General features: G+C 39.2%; 1 protein-coding gene across 2 annotated transcripts in view; it reads left to right on the top strand.

Annotated features, from left to right (window-relative positions):
• The window catches only part of CPLX2 (complexin 2), a 208,401-nt gene that overhangs the window by 174,326 nt on the left and 16,622 nt on the right, over positions 1-17,453 (top strand). For both annotated transcript variants that reach the window (XM_089671110.1, XM_089671109.1), the window contains exon 3: positions 960-1,135. In XM_089671110.1, the coding sequence (XP_089527236.1) occupies positions 960-1,135 (176 nt within the window). The remainder of the gene's footprint in view (positions 1-959; positions 1,136-17,453) is intronic.

Here is a 17,453-nt window from a genome sequence, read left to right on the forward strand (position 1 = left end):
ATTAGAGGATTATTGCTAAATTCAAAGGCATCTGGGCCAGAGCTCCGGTTCCCAGTCTCCCAGGTAATTTGCAGAAGAGTATGTTCTCTTTGTTGTTCTAAATCATGCATGCCTGCGAGACAGCAAAAAATAAGTTACCCAAAGTTGTCCACGGATGGCCTTTACTGCTTGTTAATTTAGAGTTAACAACGAATTATGGCCCTAGAATATTTGCTCTTACTATGGCATGTGTGGTGATACCTAATATGCATGGTGCAATTATAAAGCAAGGGCATTTAAAATGTTTTGATTTTTTTTTATTTATTTTATTAAACTTTAATTTTTAGAAAAATGTTTCACTTACATTTATTGCTATTACAAAGGGGTTGTGATAGCAATACCTTTTTACACTTTGACAGTTTGGTCCTGGTGACCATCAGTGCAAAAGTCATTCTTAAATAGGTAAAATTATATTTGTAAAAATATGGTAAAAGAGGACAAAGGACTATAAATATAGCACTGGAGAGGCTATCAACACCAAAGAGAAAAATATTCTCAATTTGTATTCCATACAAAAATGTAAAATGTATGCATAATTTAAAAAAAGGTCTCACAGTTTACAATGCACCAGTTTGCATACATTATATCACTACAAATAATATGACAACACTATTTTATGGCAAAGTAGTTCACATGGGTACATCACAGCCACTTTTCTGAGCTTAATCAGTCAATGCATTTCACAGAACTATCCACTTCTTCAAGACTGAACACAAGTGGTAATCATATTCTGTGCATATGATGATCCAGATTTTACATAAAGTATGCTAGATATATTGATAGAAAAATATTACATAAAAACTCTCTCCAATACTATAGGATTTTTAAAATAGGAGGAAAATATGATGATATGATGATATATAGATTTTGTAGTAATGAAGCAGGCAGAAACCAACTGATTTTTTTGCTCTTCTTTTCAGGGGCAACAAAGGATATGGGAAAGATGTTGGGAGGTGAAGAAGAAAAAGATCCAGATGCTCAAAAGAAGGAGGAAGAGAGACAAGAAGCTCTACGCCAACAAGAGGATGAAAGGAAGGCAAAGCATGCCCGAATGGAAGCAGAAAGGGAGAAAGTCCGGCAACAGATAAGAGATAAGGTGCTCTATTTTCACCAATTATATTGGGCATTAACAGATACACTTAGGTCCATATATATTTGAAAGCAGGCACAATTGGTTTTTTTTCAGGTATTTACCAAAACATATTCAAGCTATAGTTATCTCCTAGATTCTCCTAGATTGTAAGCTCGAAAGAGCAGGGCCCTCAATCCCCTCATGTTTTGCATTGTATTGGTATTGTTCTGTCACATGTTCTGTCCCCCTTTGTAATGTACAGCGCTGAGCAAACTATTGGTGCTTTATAAATACTGTATAATAATAATAATAATAATAATAGTTATATAATGGGCAGAAAGTGCACAGTCCCAGGTTTAATTTGAGGGTATGTACATCCAAATTGGAGGAAGGGTTTGGTAATTACAGCTCTTAAGAGTAGCCATTCTACCTTTTTCAAGGGACCAAAAGTAATTGGACTATTGAATCAAAAGCTGTTTCATGGCCAGGAGTGGGCTACTCTTTCATTATTTCTTCATCAATTAAGCAGGTAAAAAGTCTGGAGTTGATTCTAAGTGTGATATTTGCATTTGGAATCTATTGCTGTGAACCTACATCATGTGTTCAAAGGAAAAAGAAATATAAGCGAGCGCATATAATGAGATCTTATAGTTAGTGTTATACCTAGTAGTCGTTAGTACTGTAGGATATAGGTAATAATTTATATATTCATAAATTCACATAAAAAGAGAGTATAAAAGCAAGTTCTAAAAAATTATATGTAAAATTATGTAAATAAATTAATTACGGATAAATGAAATAGCTGCTAGCACTTAAGGTTTCGGTAACGTATGTCATAAACGTGCAGCACTGTAAACTCATGAAACATAAATATCTTATATCATACTCAATTATATAAAGTGCAAAATGAAATAGCTGCTAGCACTTAAGCTATTGGTAACTCTCCCAATGTAAACATATGTCATAAACGTGCAGCGCTGTAAACTCATGAAACATAAATATCTTATATCATACTCGAATATATAAAGTGCAAACAAATGCGTGAATAGTGCAATCATATAAATCACTGAGAGTCTGTGACGACCACAAATATTATACAGCAGGCAGTGAAAACTGCTAATGTTTGTCCAAGTGTGCAAGTGCAAACGTGCGGTTATTGATGAAGAGAATCCATCGCCTCGGATGGATGTACACTCACCAGACTGCAAGTAAATCATCGCATCTGTTTATATCACACATCTGGGGGTATAATGACAGCTCCGGATTTACTCCTAAAGCTCCCTCCATCTGTCAGTTGGGGCAGGTGTCATCTAATCCTGGGGGGAATCCGCTCAACCACAGGAGCTAGAAAGTGCTTATATAGTGCAGTATTTATTGATGAGTGTAAATCACAGTAGTAAGAAAACATCCATGTGGAGTAAATAAATTGTAATACCAAGATGGCCACCGTTCCTCGGTAGCGGCGGCGTGACGTCAGCAATGTAGGCTCCCTTCTACTGCCTTCTCCAAATCACTGTCACAGAAAGGGCAGAGGTTATTTCTGATGTGCATCTTGGCTTCACCTTTTATGCAGTGTGAGAGGCAAGATGTCAGCTCCCCATGGTGAAATAACTGGGTCTCAGGGGACAGACTGGAGTAGAGTTTTTGTGCATTGATTATGCATCAGATGGTTGTTTATAAACATATATTTCATATTGGGTAGTGGTTTCTCTATCACTGAAAAATTAAAGAGTTGCTTTAACATTATGATGTAGTCTTTCTGTTACCACCACATGGGTTTCCTTTTTGAAAACTTAGAGTATTCACATATTGATATGGATATGGAACCTGTCAATACCTGATTATATTCTGGTGGCAGCATACAGGATGTAGCTATCGCAGCAATAAAAATGTTTCACAGAGCATATAATCCTTCAATATATCAAATCTCAATTAGACTATACCAGTTCACATACTCCATACAGTCCAATGAATACAGTCCTACTGGTTCAAATAGCTGGCACAATGAGACTCTTGGATCTTTAAATGACAGGTACATAGGCACATAAAAGAAGGATCCATAGAGCTGATGCAGACTCTGAAGTGAGGTGATAAAAGAAAATAAAAAATTAAGACAGCTTTAATAAAATATAAAAAACACTCACATTTCAGCAGATGTTACAGAAGTTATTCTCCTCTGATTCTGTTGGCCTGTGGTGGAACTAGGAGATGTAGAGTCTGGAGGACCCGCTCACAGAGGGAAGTAGGTGGCATCCTCATTGCTTGAGTAGGCAACTGAGTTTGACAGCTGAGTGTCCACTCCTGGCTCTCGTCTCTAAATCTGTAATATTTTGCAAACAGAGGGGATGTGAAGGCAAATGGCTTTTAAGAAAATAGCTTAATAATGAAAATAGGCTTCCCACAAATCCCTTATATTGTACTAGTATCCCTATAACATTTTATCTAATCACCTCTGGGTGCCATGTATAATATTTATCCCCAAGGAGGGTCCCAAACTACTGCGACAGAATAAGGATAGGCCTTAAAGTTTAAAAGCCCATTAAACTCTCTATGCTAACCAGTTTGAGTCAACTAAAATGTATATACATGTATAAACATATAATAAGCTAAATGTCATCCACAGAACTTGGAACTTCCAGAAGAAATCACAAAATGATCAGCGATGTAAATATCATTATCTGAATGTTCTCTGAGTACCTAATCACCATTCAGTACATTTTCATGCATAAGAAACGTCAACACCTGTGTATGTTCTATTACAAAATACACAGCTGTGAGGAAGCTATGAGGACTTTACTTTTATGATTTAAGAGTTAAAGAAACCCTGTCACAAAATTAAAAATTGCAGGAAAAAGTACAGAAAAAAATCAAGCATATAAAAAGCTGACTTTCCTTTAAATGAACCTTTTATTTAATTCACTTGCAATGGAATAGGTTCGCTCCACAGAGAGATGATACCCCCAGCACAGCCACAGTGCCCCTCCCTGCTGCCATGTCATAGCTCTACCCTCTACTGAAGTACTGTCTGTGCTGGCCCATGTCCTCTGCCCCATACCTTCCTTCCCCCATAACATTCATGCAGCTGCTATGGTAGGAGTGAAGAGGAATACTACAGAGTGTCAACTGAGTGACAGCTCTGAGTTTGCTGGCTTCTGACATACTTAGGATGGAGGCGCCCAGCAGCAGTCTCATGTCTCTAGGATGCCTATGCAAGGGAAGCGTTTCCTGTGAAATAACAGGCATGAAACACATTTAATGTACATAAGATTTTTATGGAGAGATTGTTATTGAAATAAATTATCTGGAAACAGGGTATTTTTACATGTGTAAAGTGTGTTTAGAAAAGTGGAAACGTTTTACCAAAGGAGAGTCAGTTATTTCCCTCATATAATATTTTAAATGTATCTTTTATCTTTGTCAATCACACTTGATAATAAGAAATGTGTTTTTGTTCTTCATAGCATAAGCAACCAACTTGATCACATGTGTCAAACACAAGGCCCTCAGGCCAAATCTGGCCTGCCTGGGCACTTCATGGGGCCATTGCACCTTTCCTGCACCTGTGGAACCCCCTCGTCTCCACCCCACCTTGTCTCAGCAGTCAGCATCAGAGAGGAGGACAAAACTCCTCCACCAGATCCTGCACTTCCCTGTGCATCCAGAGAGAGGTGCATCAATGCCCCCCCCCATCTCAGCAGTCAGCAGCAGAGAGAAGGACAGAATGCCTCCTACAGATCCTCTCTATGCAGCCACAGCACCCCCTCCTCTCCGCCTCCCCTGGTCTCAGCGTTCAGCAGACTCTGGAAACTGACTCCATCCCTCCTCTGGTCCTCCTCCAGACCCTGCACTTTCTGCTTCCCAGTTCTACCCCTAGCTTCTTCCCAGCAACAGTACATGACATGAGGGAGAACGGGGGACTCTTGATTTCTGATGGTGGGGAGGGCTATTGACATCTGATGTAAAGGGAGGTGGGGTGCTCTGGACATCTAGTCTTACAGATACAACTGACCCTTTGAGGGCAACCATAATGCTGATGCAGCCCACATTGAAATTAAGTTTGACCCTCTGCTTTCCCCCTAACTTCATAATGGTTTCCTCCAAGTGCACTTATTTCCTTTCACAGTCTAAAGAAACTAGTAGGTTAATCAGCTTCCCATGATTAGTTTTGAAGCTGAAGTTTAGATAAATAAACATTGCTTTCTCTACAGCTTTGGTTACATTACTTACCTCTAATGAAGTATGGCTCACAGTGTGCCGGCTGCAGGATTCTGTAGAAATCTTCACTTCAGGGCTGCCCTTTCCTCCTCCTGCTACTGAACATTTAGTACTGTGGGGGTTAATAGCTTTGGTTCTCCAGGCGTAGCTGCACTAAAGATAATCTGACATGGAATACATCCCTTCCTGCCCTCTTGTCTTTTGAGAAAAGTTCTTTCACTGATTACACTGCCTGCAATATGATCTGTGAATGGGGCAGAGTATGATCAGTCACAGGATTCTATCCCTCATTTACATGTCATGCTACATGTACTGTAATCAATAAAATAACTTTTTACAATTGAGGAGAGGGCAGGAGGGGATGTGTCTCAGTCAGATCATCTTTAGTTCAGCTGAGCCTGGATATATGAAGCTGGTAACCCCCACAGTGCCAGAGGTTCCACAGCAGGAAGAGGACAGGGCAGCCCTGCAGTGAAGATTTATGGAGAATCCAGCAGCCTGCACATCATAGTACATACTTCATTACAGTTAAGTAATGTAAATATAACTGTAGAGAAAACATGTTTTTTGAGCTAAAGTTCAGCTTTAAAGATGTCTCTCAAGGAGTGTACACCGACTAAACCCAGCATTTATCAGCATTATGTAAATGTACATACATGTGTAAACTAAATGATGTTCAGTAGGAATGAGAAACACAACTGCATTATACAAGTACTCTACTGCATTTGAAGAAATGAAATTACAATGCTAATATTATTTAACTTCTTAAATCATAAAATATTGCTTGTATAACTGCAACACAATAAACATTATAGCAACAGCTGGTGGATGAAACATGCCTGTACCAGGTCCACATCCCTTGCAGTTCTGTGAGTTCAGGGCGAAAGCATTAAGGAAACATGAGTTTACAGACAGCAATAATGAAATAAACATAGTTAGGATTCATCAAGCGTGCATGGGATGTACTGCATTCTGTACACACAATAGCAGCTGTTGCACAATGCCTGGACAATGACAGGAAATGTGTTTCAGATGAATAAGTTAGAGATCTTTGCATATTATTTACTTTGATTAGCAATCCATTCAGCAACTGTAGCTGGATGTATGTAATTATATAAACTATTTATTGAATCGTAGCCTGTAAGCTCTTGTTTAAAAGTGCAATTCCATGTTCCCGATACATATCATACTGCAACATAGGACACTGAATTAATAACCACTGTCATTAGTATCCATTACTTGTTTAGTGCAGTCATGTCTATAATGGCTTTTGACATGTCCAGTGTGTTCAGTGTTAAATCTCTAAATTCGGCTTATTGCCATCGGGGGGTCTACAGCTGTCCGCAGTTTATCATATATAGACATAATATGCCCGTTGTCCAGAACTATTCTGTGGCAACATGAAGGCTCAATATTTCATTTTAAGCCCTTCGGATATTTCAGAAATGTATACAGTCATTCTGACACATAGTAAAAATAAATACATATCAGAAGTTACAGCTTTCCTCTTCAATATCACTCAAAGAAGATTTGAAATTTGCAGAAGTATTATCAGTAATACTAATGTAGTGTTACTAATATACAGATATGTAGAAAGTAACAATTAGCATGCCTTTCATAATTTTTATGTTTTCTGTGCTATTTTCTGATCGCATTACATACACAGATTAGTGTTCCATCCAGTTGTTCCCTGACTCACCCAAAGGGAAGATTTACTTAATAAGATGAGACTTTCACAAATAAAATCTGGCTTTGTACATCTTGTGAAGTTATAAATACAGTGATTTTGGAACACCCAATTATGTACAAGGAGAATTAAGCTTTCAGATGTCTGGGCAACTGAAAAGAATACAGCCTATGCTTTTTGCAAATGAACATTCAATCTTTAATAAACCCACCCCTATGTATACTCAAATGCTTTTCCAAATTATTGTTGAGAGAAAACCATATGTAAGCTGATTAGATTTTATTAGCATATGTAGACCCTAATTGCAAAACATTCACAGTATTTTGCTAAAACACTGTGGGGGGAATCCAATAAAGATGTTACAAAACTTTTTTCGCCCCTTTAAAATAACCTAATTCAGAAAAGCTTTCCCCAAAGATTTTCAATACAACAAACACCGAATTCATGTAATTCTAGTCACTGCAAGTTTTAAAATCACTTGCTTTGGCTGCAGCAGATTCTAAAAAATATGAGTTCAAGGTGAAAGCGTATATATAACCTATATTGCCAAAAGTATTGGGACACCTGCCTTTACACACACATGAACTTTAATGGAATCCCAGTCTTAGTCCGTAGGGTTCATTATTGAGGTGGCCCACCCTTTGCAGCTATAACAGCTTCAACTCTTCTGGGAAGGCTGTCCACAAGGTTTAGGAGTGTGTCTATGGGAATGTTTGACCATTCTTTCAGAAGCACATTTGTGAGGTCAGGCACTGATGTCAGACTAGAATGCTTGGCTCGCAGTCTCTGCTCTAATTTATCCCAAAGGTGTTCTATCGGGTTGAGGTCAGTACTCTTTGTGGGCCAGTCAAGTTCCTCCATCCCAAACTCACTCATCCGTGTCTTTATGGACCTTGATTTGTGCACTGGTGCGCAGTCATGCTGGAACAGGAAGGGGCCATCCTCAAACTCTTCCCACAAAGTTGGAAGCATGAAATTGCCCAGAATGTCTTGGTATGCTGATGCCTTAAGAGTTCCTTTCACTGGAACTAAAGGGTCAAACCCAACCCCTGAAAAAAACCCCACACCATAATTCCCCTCCACCAATCTTTACATGTGACACAATGCAGGCAGGCAAATACCGTTTTCCTGGCAACCGCCAAGCCCAGACAGAGAAGTGTGGTTCCTCACTCCAGAGAACATGTCTCCACTGCTCTAGAGTCCAGTGGCGGCGTGCTTTACACCACTGTATCCGACGCTTTGCATTGCACTTGGTGATGCAAGGCTTGGATGCAGCTGCTCGGCCATGGAAATCCATTTCATGAAGCTCTCTATCCACTGTTGTGCTAATCTGAAGGCCACATGATGTTTGGAGGTCTTTAGTTATTGACTCGGCAGACAGTCAGTGACTTCTGTGCACTGTTCACTTCAGCATACACTGACCCTGCTCTGTCTATTTACGTGGCCTACCACTTCGTGGCTGAGTTGCTCTTGTTGCCAGTTGCTTCCACTTTGTAATGATAACTCTAACAGTTGACCGTGGAATATTTAGTAGCAAGGAAATTTCATAGATGGACTTATTGCACAGCTGGCAACCTATCACGGTACCACACTTGAATTCACTGAGCTCCTGAGAGCAACCCATTCTTTCACAAATGCTTGTAGAAGCAGTCTGCATGCCTAGCTGCTTGATTTACCCTCCTCCTAATAGCCGTGGAAAATCCAGCTATCTGTGAAATAGGGAGGAACCTCTGGTAAGTCAGCATCCTTCATTACTTTAGGTAAAAAAAGGGCAACTTGAGGAGGAAGATTTTTTAATAAAGTTTGTTTTTGTATGTTAAGTGCAAAAAGATGAAAGTCTCAGGACTGTCAGAATTTTATTTTTGGAAGACTTTGAGCAAATACTAAGTTTACTTTACAAGTGTTTTAAGCAGTTAGATGGAGAGATTTACTAAAACTGGAGAGTTCAAAATCTGGTGCAGCTCTGCATAGAAACCAATCAGCTTACATGTTTTATTGTCAAAGCTTAACTGAACAAGCAAAAGTTAGAAGCTGATTGGCTACCATGTACAGCTGCAACAGATTCTGAGTACTCCAGTTTTAGTAAATCTCTCCCAAAGAGTCCATGAAATTTATTGTATTAGCTTGAGAAATTGGAGGCATTCAGCAAGTAACAGTAATGATATAGACATACAGTATGCACAAAAGACTGACTTTAGTGTGTAAAAATTGCCAACATTTTAGCTCACTCTTCTTTCCAGATTCATAAGTGGCGAACAAAAAATTATGCAGATTTTAAAAATCCTTTTAATAATCAGAGCTTCTTCTAGACCACCTTGTCATAAATGGGAAATCAGGTTTGTATTGTTTCAATAACAGTCGACAAATGTCTACTGCATAGGAAAGATCTTCACCGCTTTCCCCTGCTGTTAAAGGAAAGTGGGATAGAATCAATGAGCCATGACTTCCTCTATCTGTTATTTTGTCACCCAAGAGTGGCAGGGACAGAATCAATGGTCCATGGTTCCCTTCTTAAACTTGCCTCATTTAATACAAGGTCACCTTCAGACAAGCACATCAGTTTCCTATTTTCTGTTTCAAACAATTTTATTACATTCATAAATGTAAAATCTGAAAAATCTAGGCTACTGTGATGATTGTATTTATGCCTGTGTGAGGAACCAGCAATTAAGAACAATGAAGCAAATAAAATAAACTATTTAATGGTGAACTCCAGGCACATCTTTAATCTAGTTGTGTATTTTAAATTAGTTAAATAGGTATTAAACCCAAAACAAACATTTAATATATTGCAGCCTACCAATTCTTTGATGTGATGGATACATTAGTTTTCTTTTTTCTTTCCTTTATTTTCAGATGGTGATCTGGCCAGTAAGTCTGTAATTTTTCAACAGAACAATCTGTCCTTCTAATGTAGCAATTAGAAGGTTGAGACAAACCATATAATACTAACAGGGGTGCTTACGATGAGCAGTTTTTGTCAATTTATGTAAAACGTTTATCCCTTCCATGCCCTGTAGAAGTGATCTGTGGTTGTAGAGTTGCTTAGGTACCTTCCAGAGGAAAGTCCATCGCTGGATGAAAATGTTCACACAGGGATCACAGTTACAGCCATGATCTTTGTATAACTACTTCTACCTTAGGGAGTACAGTGGATAAGGGGAAAGTGGGAGGTGGAGAGAAAAAAAAGGCTCTCCCAATCCTTGTGTAATGGTTTTACTGGTACCACACCCCGAATGAAATAATTGAAACAAACACCCTAACCTAAAAAGATAATGGGGCTTTAGAGGTACCAAACCATGCCAGAACAAATGAAGTGAAAACCTGAAAACAGTAGATAAAAATGAAAACCTTTTATTAGGTTAAAAAAAACACTCATCAGTGGAAAAAATTTAGTCAGACATAAATAAAAAGGCATATAGTCAGACATATGATTCAAATCAGCAAGGGGTAACTATAGTAGGTGAGAGTCTCTGCCCAAGACGAAAGGAATGTCACGGGCATTGGCATTGACAAACTACAGCCACTAACTTAGAGCAAAGTAGACTCAACTGTACAGATGGTATATGAAATGGTAAATGGTTATCTGTGGAAATATATACATATATAGACAAAAAAAACACCCGGTGTTGATAAAACTGGTAATACAGTATCCACTTGAAACCATGAAAACTGCTTTGCGTTATAGATTCCTTAGAGCAAGGTAAACTCAACTGTACAGATAGTATATAAAATGGTAAATGGTTATCAGTGGAAATATGTACATATATAGACAAAAAACACCCAAACATAGGACATAATAGGTGTTGATGAAACTGGTAATACAGTATCCACTTGAAACCATGAAAAATGTTTTGCGTTATAAATTCCTTTGCGTTATAGACTCCTTAGAGCAAGGTAGACTCAACTGTACAGATAGTATATGAAATGGTAAATGGTTATCTGTGGAAATAAATACATTTATAGACAAAAAACACCCAACCATAGGACATAATAAGTGTTGAAACTGGTATTACACTGTTCACTTGAAACCATACAAAATGCTTTGCGTTATAGATTCCAACACGTTTCGTGGGATGAAACCCACTTATTCAGGGAAAGAGGGCAAAACATGAGTATCTATAATGAATCAAATAAAAAGAATCCAAAAACATATAATCAATAAATGGTATAAACATGTGCAAGTGTATACAACAAAACAAAATATGAACAAACAAAACAACAGCAATTACCAGTCGATGATATCAGCACACTCTCAGATAGTTCCTGCTAAGTATAGATCAATGGTATCTGGGTGAACAGGAAGAAACCTCCATCGACCACAAGGAAGGGTCATCAATCAGAACAGGGTTCAAATGTATATGAAGACTTGTGGGAAAACTTAGGGAGTACAGGTATGTCCTAAGGCCATGGTGTGATTAGGATGAATTCCATGCATGGATGTTTTATACATAGATACATTGGTCGAGGTAGGGGGTGTCCTTAAGAAAGAATAGCAATGCAGTGCGCAAATGTACTTTTTGTTTTATAATATAATATATGGAGCTACCAATGCAAGGCAATTACCTGAAAAACATACATGACCTTTTTTTAAGAATTTGTACTATGATGTCCCGCAGACCAAGTGCATTGCCCACTAGTGTAGTTGTTCATTCTAAATGAATTTCACTTTAACCCAAGCTGCTAACTGCTGTGCATTAATGCATGTTGAAAAGCAACATATAGGTCTGAAGGGGACCTTAGACTATTTTACTGTACAGGTACTGTAACCTTGAGATTGTTGATATTTTGCCACAATTTTGGTTCTCAGGTCCTCAGACAGTTCTCGTCTCCTCTTTCTGTTGTCCATGCTTAGTGTGGCACAGACAGACACACAATGCAAAGGTTAAGTGAACGTCTCTCCTTTTTATCTGCTTTCAGGTGTGATTTCTATATTGCCCACACCTGTTACTTGCCCCAGGTGAGTTTACAGGAGCATCACATGCTTGTAACATTCTTATTTATCCGCAGTTGTGAAAGGGTGCCAATACTTTTGTCCAGCCCATTTTTGGAGGTTTGTGTGACATTATGTCGAATTTGCTTTCTTTCCTCCCTTTTTTTGTTTTGTCCCAATACACACAAAGGGAATAAACATGTGTATAGCAAAACATGTGTTAATGCAATACGTTTCGTGAGAAATACATGATTTCCTGGAGAAATATCAAGGGTGCCAACAATTTCGGCCATGACTGTATATGTGCATTGTTTGTTTCAGCATTCGAATTTACCTGGCCAGTTTTTGAAAAGGCTCTCAGTACATAATGTATCTATTCATTCATTTTGCTCCAAATTGTCAAGGTAATAGTAAAATCTTGCTAAGTGTCGTATCAAAGTACTAAACATCCTTCAGAGAATTTCCACCAGGTTAGGTTCACACTAGTGCAGATGGAAGCCGCTGCAGGATCCACACTTTGTCCACCAACTGCAACCATCTACACACAAAACGTGGGACCCACGGATAGTTGCCATTAATATTAATAGCACAGCTCCCGTACTGGAAATCGCACCCGCTGTAGTGCGGTTCCCAGTGCAGGCTGCAATTTCTGAAAAGGCGCAGAGACTTTTTCCCTACGTTTTGCGAGGCACAGCAGCCCATTCAAAAGAATGGGCTGCTGTGCTGCAGCCCACAAAACCGCACTTCACCCATGCAATCCATAAGAACATTCACATAGGCATTTAATTATTTTTCTTCCAATGCAGCTTAAAGCTAAATCAAAGCAACAGACTCTGATTCTGAGTCCTATGAGTTCTCTGTCTCATGGAAAAATTGGAAGATGGTTCAAATAGTAGTTAAACTAAAAAGTGATTTATCCAAGTGTTTTAAGAGAGTGAATAAATTATGTAAAACCTATCAACACTAAATGTATATTTTAAAAAAATCAGTAGTAAAGATAAGAACAGTATTCAGCAGTATACAACCTCCTGGTCAGTAATCATATAGGACTAGGCTTCTTAAAGAGCATCTAAACCTAAAACTAAGGCATAATAGTGCAGATTACCAGTCCTTAGATGTTTGTGGCTGCCTTAGTTTTCTATTTTAATGCTAAGAACAAGTACAGAAAATACTAGGGATGCACCAATACTTATATCCGTGCCGATACCTGGTATTTTCATGTGCACTCATACTCATGGAAACCAATACTTTGAAGTGTGATTTGCGCCAATACAAAGTGTACCAGAAAGATTAGCTTGCAATTTGAGCAAGAATGTGATTCCTGTCCAAATCACATGTGGTTTCCCCACTGCCCCTGTGTGAACCCAGGCTTGTTGTAGCCTGAGTACACACAGAATCAGTGCGGGAAACCTCCCTACAGGAATCCTATGTTGAACGGAGAGTGGGCGTGTGGGGATGTATACTATGGAAGCAGATGATCCACATTCTCAGCAGTAGGAGAGGAGAGAAGGCAGCGGGGATTTGAAATCCCCACCGCTTTCTCTCTCCTTGCAAGGATAATAGTCCGAGCTAGAGGGCTTTTGATTGGTCAGCACCGTCACAAGAAAAGTGCTGACCAATCAGATGCCGGCTAGCCCATACTGCCATTGCTGCAAGGAGAGAACAGAAAGCCTCGGGGATTTCAAATCCCCAGACCTGTGAAGCAGCTTGCTCTAAAATCTTTACAATGTACATAGATCATCCAGAGGGGAATGTTTTTTCTCAACAATAGTAGAGTTAATCTTTAGCGTGATGCTAGGCTTTCTTTTTTTTTTTTAATAACAAAGATTTTATACTTACCGGCTCTATGCAAGGTTTTGCACAGAACAGTCACAATCCCCCTCTTCTTAGGTTTCCCAGTGGCACTCATGGCTCCTCCCCCCTGATGAGTGCCCCCATAGCAAGCTGTTTGCTATGGGGGCACTCGTGCGCGTTTACTCCCGAGCATCACTGTGTGTCCGTGAGACACAAAGCATGGCTCAGCTCTACCCCCCTCTTTCCTCACCGGCTGTGATTGACAGCAATGGCTCCGGCCGCTGTCTGTGAGTCAATGAGGAATCGGAGAGCAGGGACAACAGCCACTCTCATGTACATCACTGGCTTGGGTAAGTATTAAGGGGGCTGGGAGAGCTGCACACTGAAGGTTTTTTGCCTTCATGCATAGAATGCAAAAAGGAAAAAACCTTTAAGACTTACAACCACTTTAACCTTTTTATGATTACAGATCCCCACTGAATTATTCAGTATGTCCCCATACTTCCACAAGCTGCACAAATCCTCATCCTCATCATCACCAGTCATATTAGGTTCCATGGCTTCGAAATACCCGTATATCAATAGTTTGGCTTCACTTTAAATATGGATGGTTAGAAACAGAACAGATGAAACAAAATAATGAGTATTTTGTATTTATTTATTTAAAAAAAAACAGAAAATCACAAATGCACAGGTTAGATACAACTAGTAAGATTTTTACCTTGCTTTTGTACTAGCAAAGCAAAAAATGAAGAAGCCATTGCTGAGAATGTTATTTGCATGTCATTTGACACATCAAGTTTCTCCATTTAGATTTCAGGTTTTTACAATTTTTTTAATCACAGATCCTGTCCCATACCCGATCATTTCGTTTTCATACCACAGGAGTCCTTGTCCTAGGATAGTAGTATTGACTGTCATTTATAACTTCCCTTAAGCTGGAAATTATATTTTTGAAAAAAGTTACTCAAATATCAAATATCTGAATCTAGTTTTCGCTGCAGGTGTGGAAGCATTTACATACATTTATGAATCTATTTAGCTGCTCTTTTACATGAAGTAACTTTTTTCTTTTAAGAGAGAAAATTGCTTTTGGGTTTATGCAAGAATGTGTGCCCCTAGCATTAAGTACCATAATTTCAATATAATTTATAGCTTAGTTCTTAGTTTGTAGGTTCAATTCATTAAGTGATAATGATTAATATTGCATTAAGATTGTTGTCTTTAGCAAAGAGCAGAAAATAATAGCTACGTGGTTGAAAACAAATATTCATTATAGCAAATAATACATCTTTTAGACTTATAAAAGAAAACAGCTCAAAAAGGTGCTGCTTCCACCTTGATTAGCAGAAAACCTTCCTCTGTCCACCGCTCTGGTTTATTCCCATGCCGCTACTAGCAACTTGGTTCCCCTGATGTTTGGGCTAAACTCCCCCCATCTGCCTACGCCATGTTTAATAATAATGCCCTTAAGTGTGGATTCATACAGGTGCGGTGCAAATTGAAGCTCTGTTTTCACAGCTAAATGACAAAGTAGTTGTTCAGCATTTCAGGTCAGGTTTAGATCAGGGTCAGGTAAGGATTTTTTCCTGTTTACTACTGAGTGACATGTGCAATTCAGAAGCATTCCCATAGCAGTCAATGAGCCTAAATTTGCACCTGAGCCAGCCCGCAATGCTCAGGAAATTTGACAGGACTCTTTTTCAATTTGCACTGAATCCACACTCCAACTGCACCGGACATATGTGAACAGGCACAATAGAAAGCATTTTTCTTTCATATCCCATGCAAATTGGATGTGGTTCAATATGCATCCAATTCGTATGTGTGAATCAGCTCTAATGGTTTTTGAACTGCACTCACTGAACAGAGTGCTGTCCCCCTCTAGTCAGAACACTTTGGGGGCCATTGAGGGCACTTTTATTTGGCAGTGTGCAGGGAGATAGGGGGAGCTTAGCCCAGAGGTCAGAGGAAGTCAAGCCCCTAGTAACAAGGTGGCACTAAATTACAGAGACTAATAGCAGGAGATTCTAGTGGGGGGGCTAATAAAGATAGTCTCAGTCATCTCTTGTACCTGCTTTCAAGAAGCACCCAACAGTATAAATGGTTAAAATTGAGGTCAGGTTTACTTTATAGTGGTACTAAAGTCTTTTTCTCTGAATTAAGGTTACAAATGCCACACTACCTGCCCTACCTCCCAAAATACTTCCCCTGCTCCATATCACTGCTCTACTGCTGTCTTGAGCTCCATCACCGCTCCCCTCACTTCCTGCTTTTACAGGGGAAACTGAAGGCAGCCTCAGGCTATTGCTGCTGTCAGTCAAATGTCTGTGAGGAGGGATTAGTGGCGTTGCTTACCAGAGCTCTGTGTGTCTTTACACACACAGGCAGGCTTAGGATCCAATGGTAGTGTGCATGCATGGTTGCCTTCTTAAATGCTGGCTTACTACAGGAGGCGCCCAGAGGACAGAGCTGGCCACAATGTTGGGGACTGCCAGAAGAGGTGGAAAGTGACTGCTCTGTACAGTATCATTGCACAGAGCGAGTAAGTACTTTGTAAGTGCCGTTATCTCTGGGGCACTGCTTATATCAGTTTCAGCAATTACTCTTTATCACACTGGGATGCTGTCTTTATTTGTCCTACATTCTGGCTGTGGATGTCAATAGGCGACCTCAGTGTGGGATCTTTGTGGCCCTCTTGATTGGGGGTGTTGTTTAGATGGCGCCGGTGGCGGTTGCAGTGACTTATGAGAGAGGCCTTTTAATCTTATATGGCAATATTTGAATAACAATATGAATACTGAATGAGTTCTGTACTTTTTCTTCAGTCCACCCCTGATGAAAGAAATATGTTTTCTGAAACGTGTCAGGTATTTTACTGAGGATACCATATCTGTCCAGCTCTACCATTCCTTAAAGGAGGACTCAAACTTACATCAAATGTACACCTGCACACTATGTTTTTTGCCCCCTTTTGTGTGTTTTTTATTACTCTTTGTCCTTATATAGTGAAATTTTATGATTTTTTGTAATAAAATGCTTTTTGTATATATTTTTTATGGTGAGTTGAGTTGCCTTTAAAGTCCCACCAGTTCTACAAAGTGGAAAAAACCTCTGTCAGTAAGTATAACCTCTTTTACATTCATACAAAATTTCTAACACTTTAAAGAATAGATCCCCATGTTAGGAGGATGTAGACACATATCAGCTCTTTAAATAGACCATTTATAATAATGTTTTACTGATTATTAATTTTTTTCAGTCATTTAATGACTGGTTATCTTTAAAGTTAATAGCTGTCCCCTTCAAGTCCATGTTTATTATATTATTTAATAGCATTCTAGGATTTTAAAATGGAAGTCAGGTTCACTTTAAGGAACAGAGCCCATATTAGGACAAGGATTTTTGTTCAGCACTGATACTGTGGTTGCTGCTCACTACTTTCAGTTGTAAACACAGAAGGCTTGTTTCTGTGTCTACAATTGACAGCACTCCTGTCCCAGTGGTTTCACAAAATCTTCACTGCCCTCCCTTTCCCCCTCTATCTGCCCCCAACACTCTGCAGTGTTCTCGCTCTAGTGTTGGCTGCAGAATAAGCTCCAAGGTGGAGGTGGAGCATCAATACTGTTGGCTTCTGCTGACATGTGTGGGCGAGAAGTTAGCTAACTGACCTACCTCAGAGATCACGAAGGAATGTAACCTCCAATAGTTTT

This window comes from Staurois parvus, unplaced genomic scaffold (genome assembly GCF_062004578.1).
Source record: "Staurois parvus isolate SC_StPar_1 unplaced genomic scaffold, SC_StPar_1.0 ptg000099l, whole genome shotgun sequence".
NCBI lineage: Eukaryota > Metazoa > Chordata > Amphibia > Anura > Ranidae > Staurois > Staurois parvus.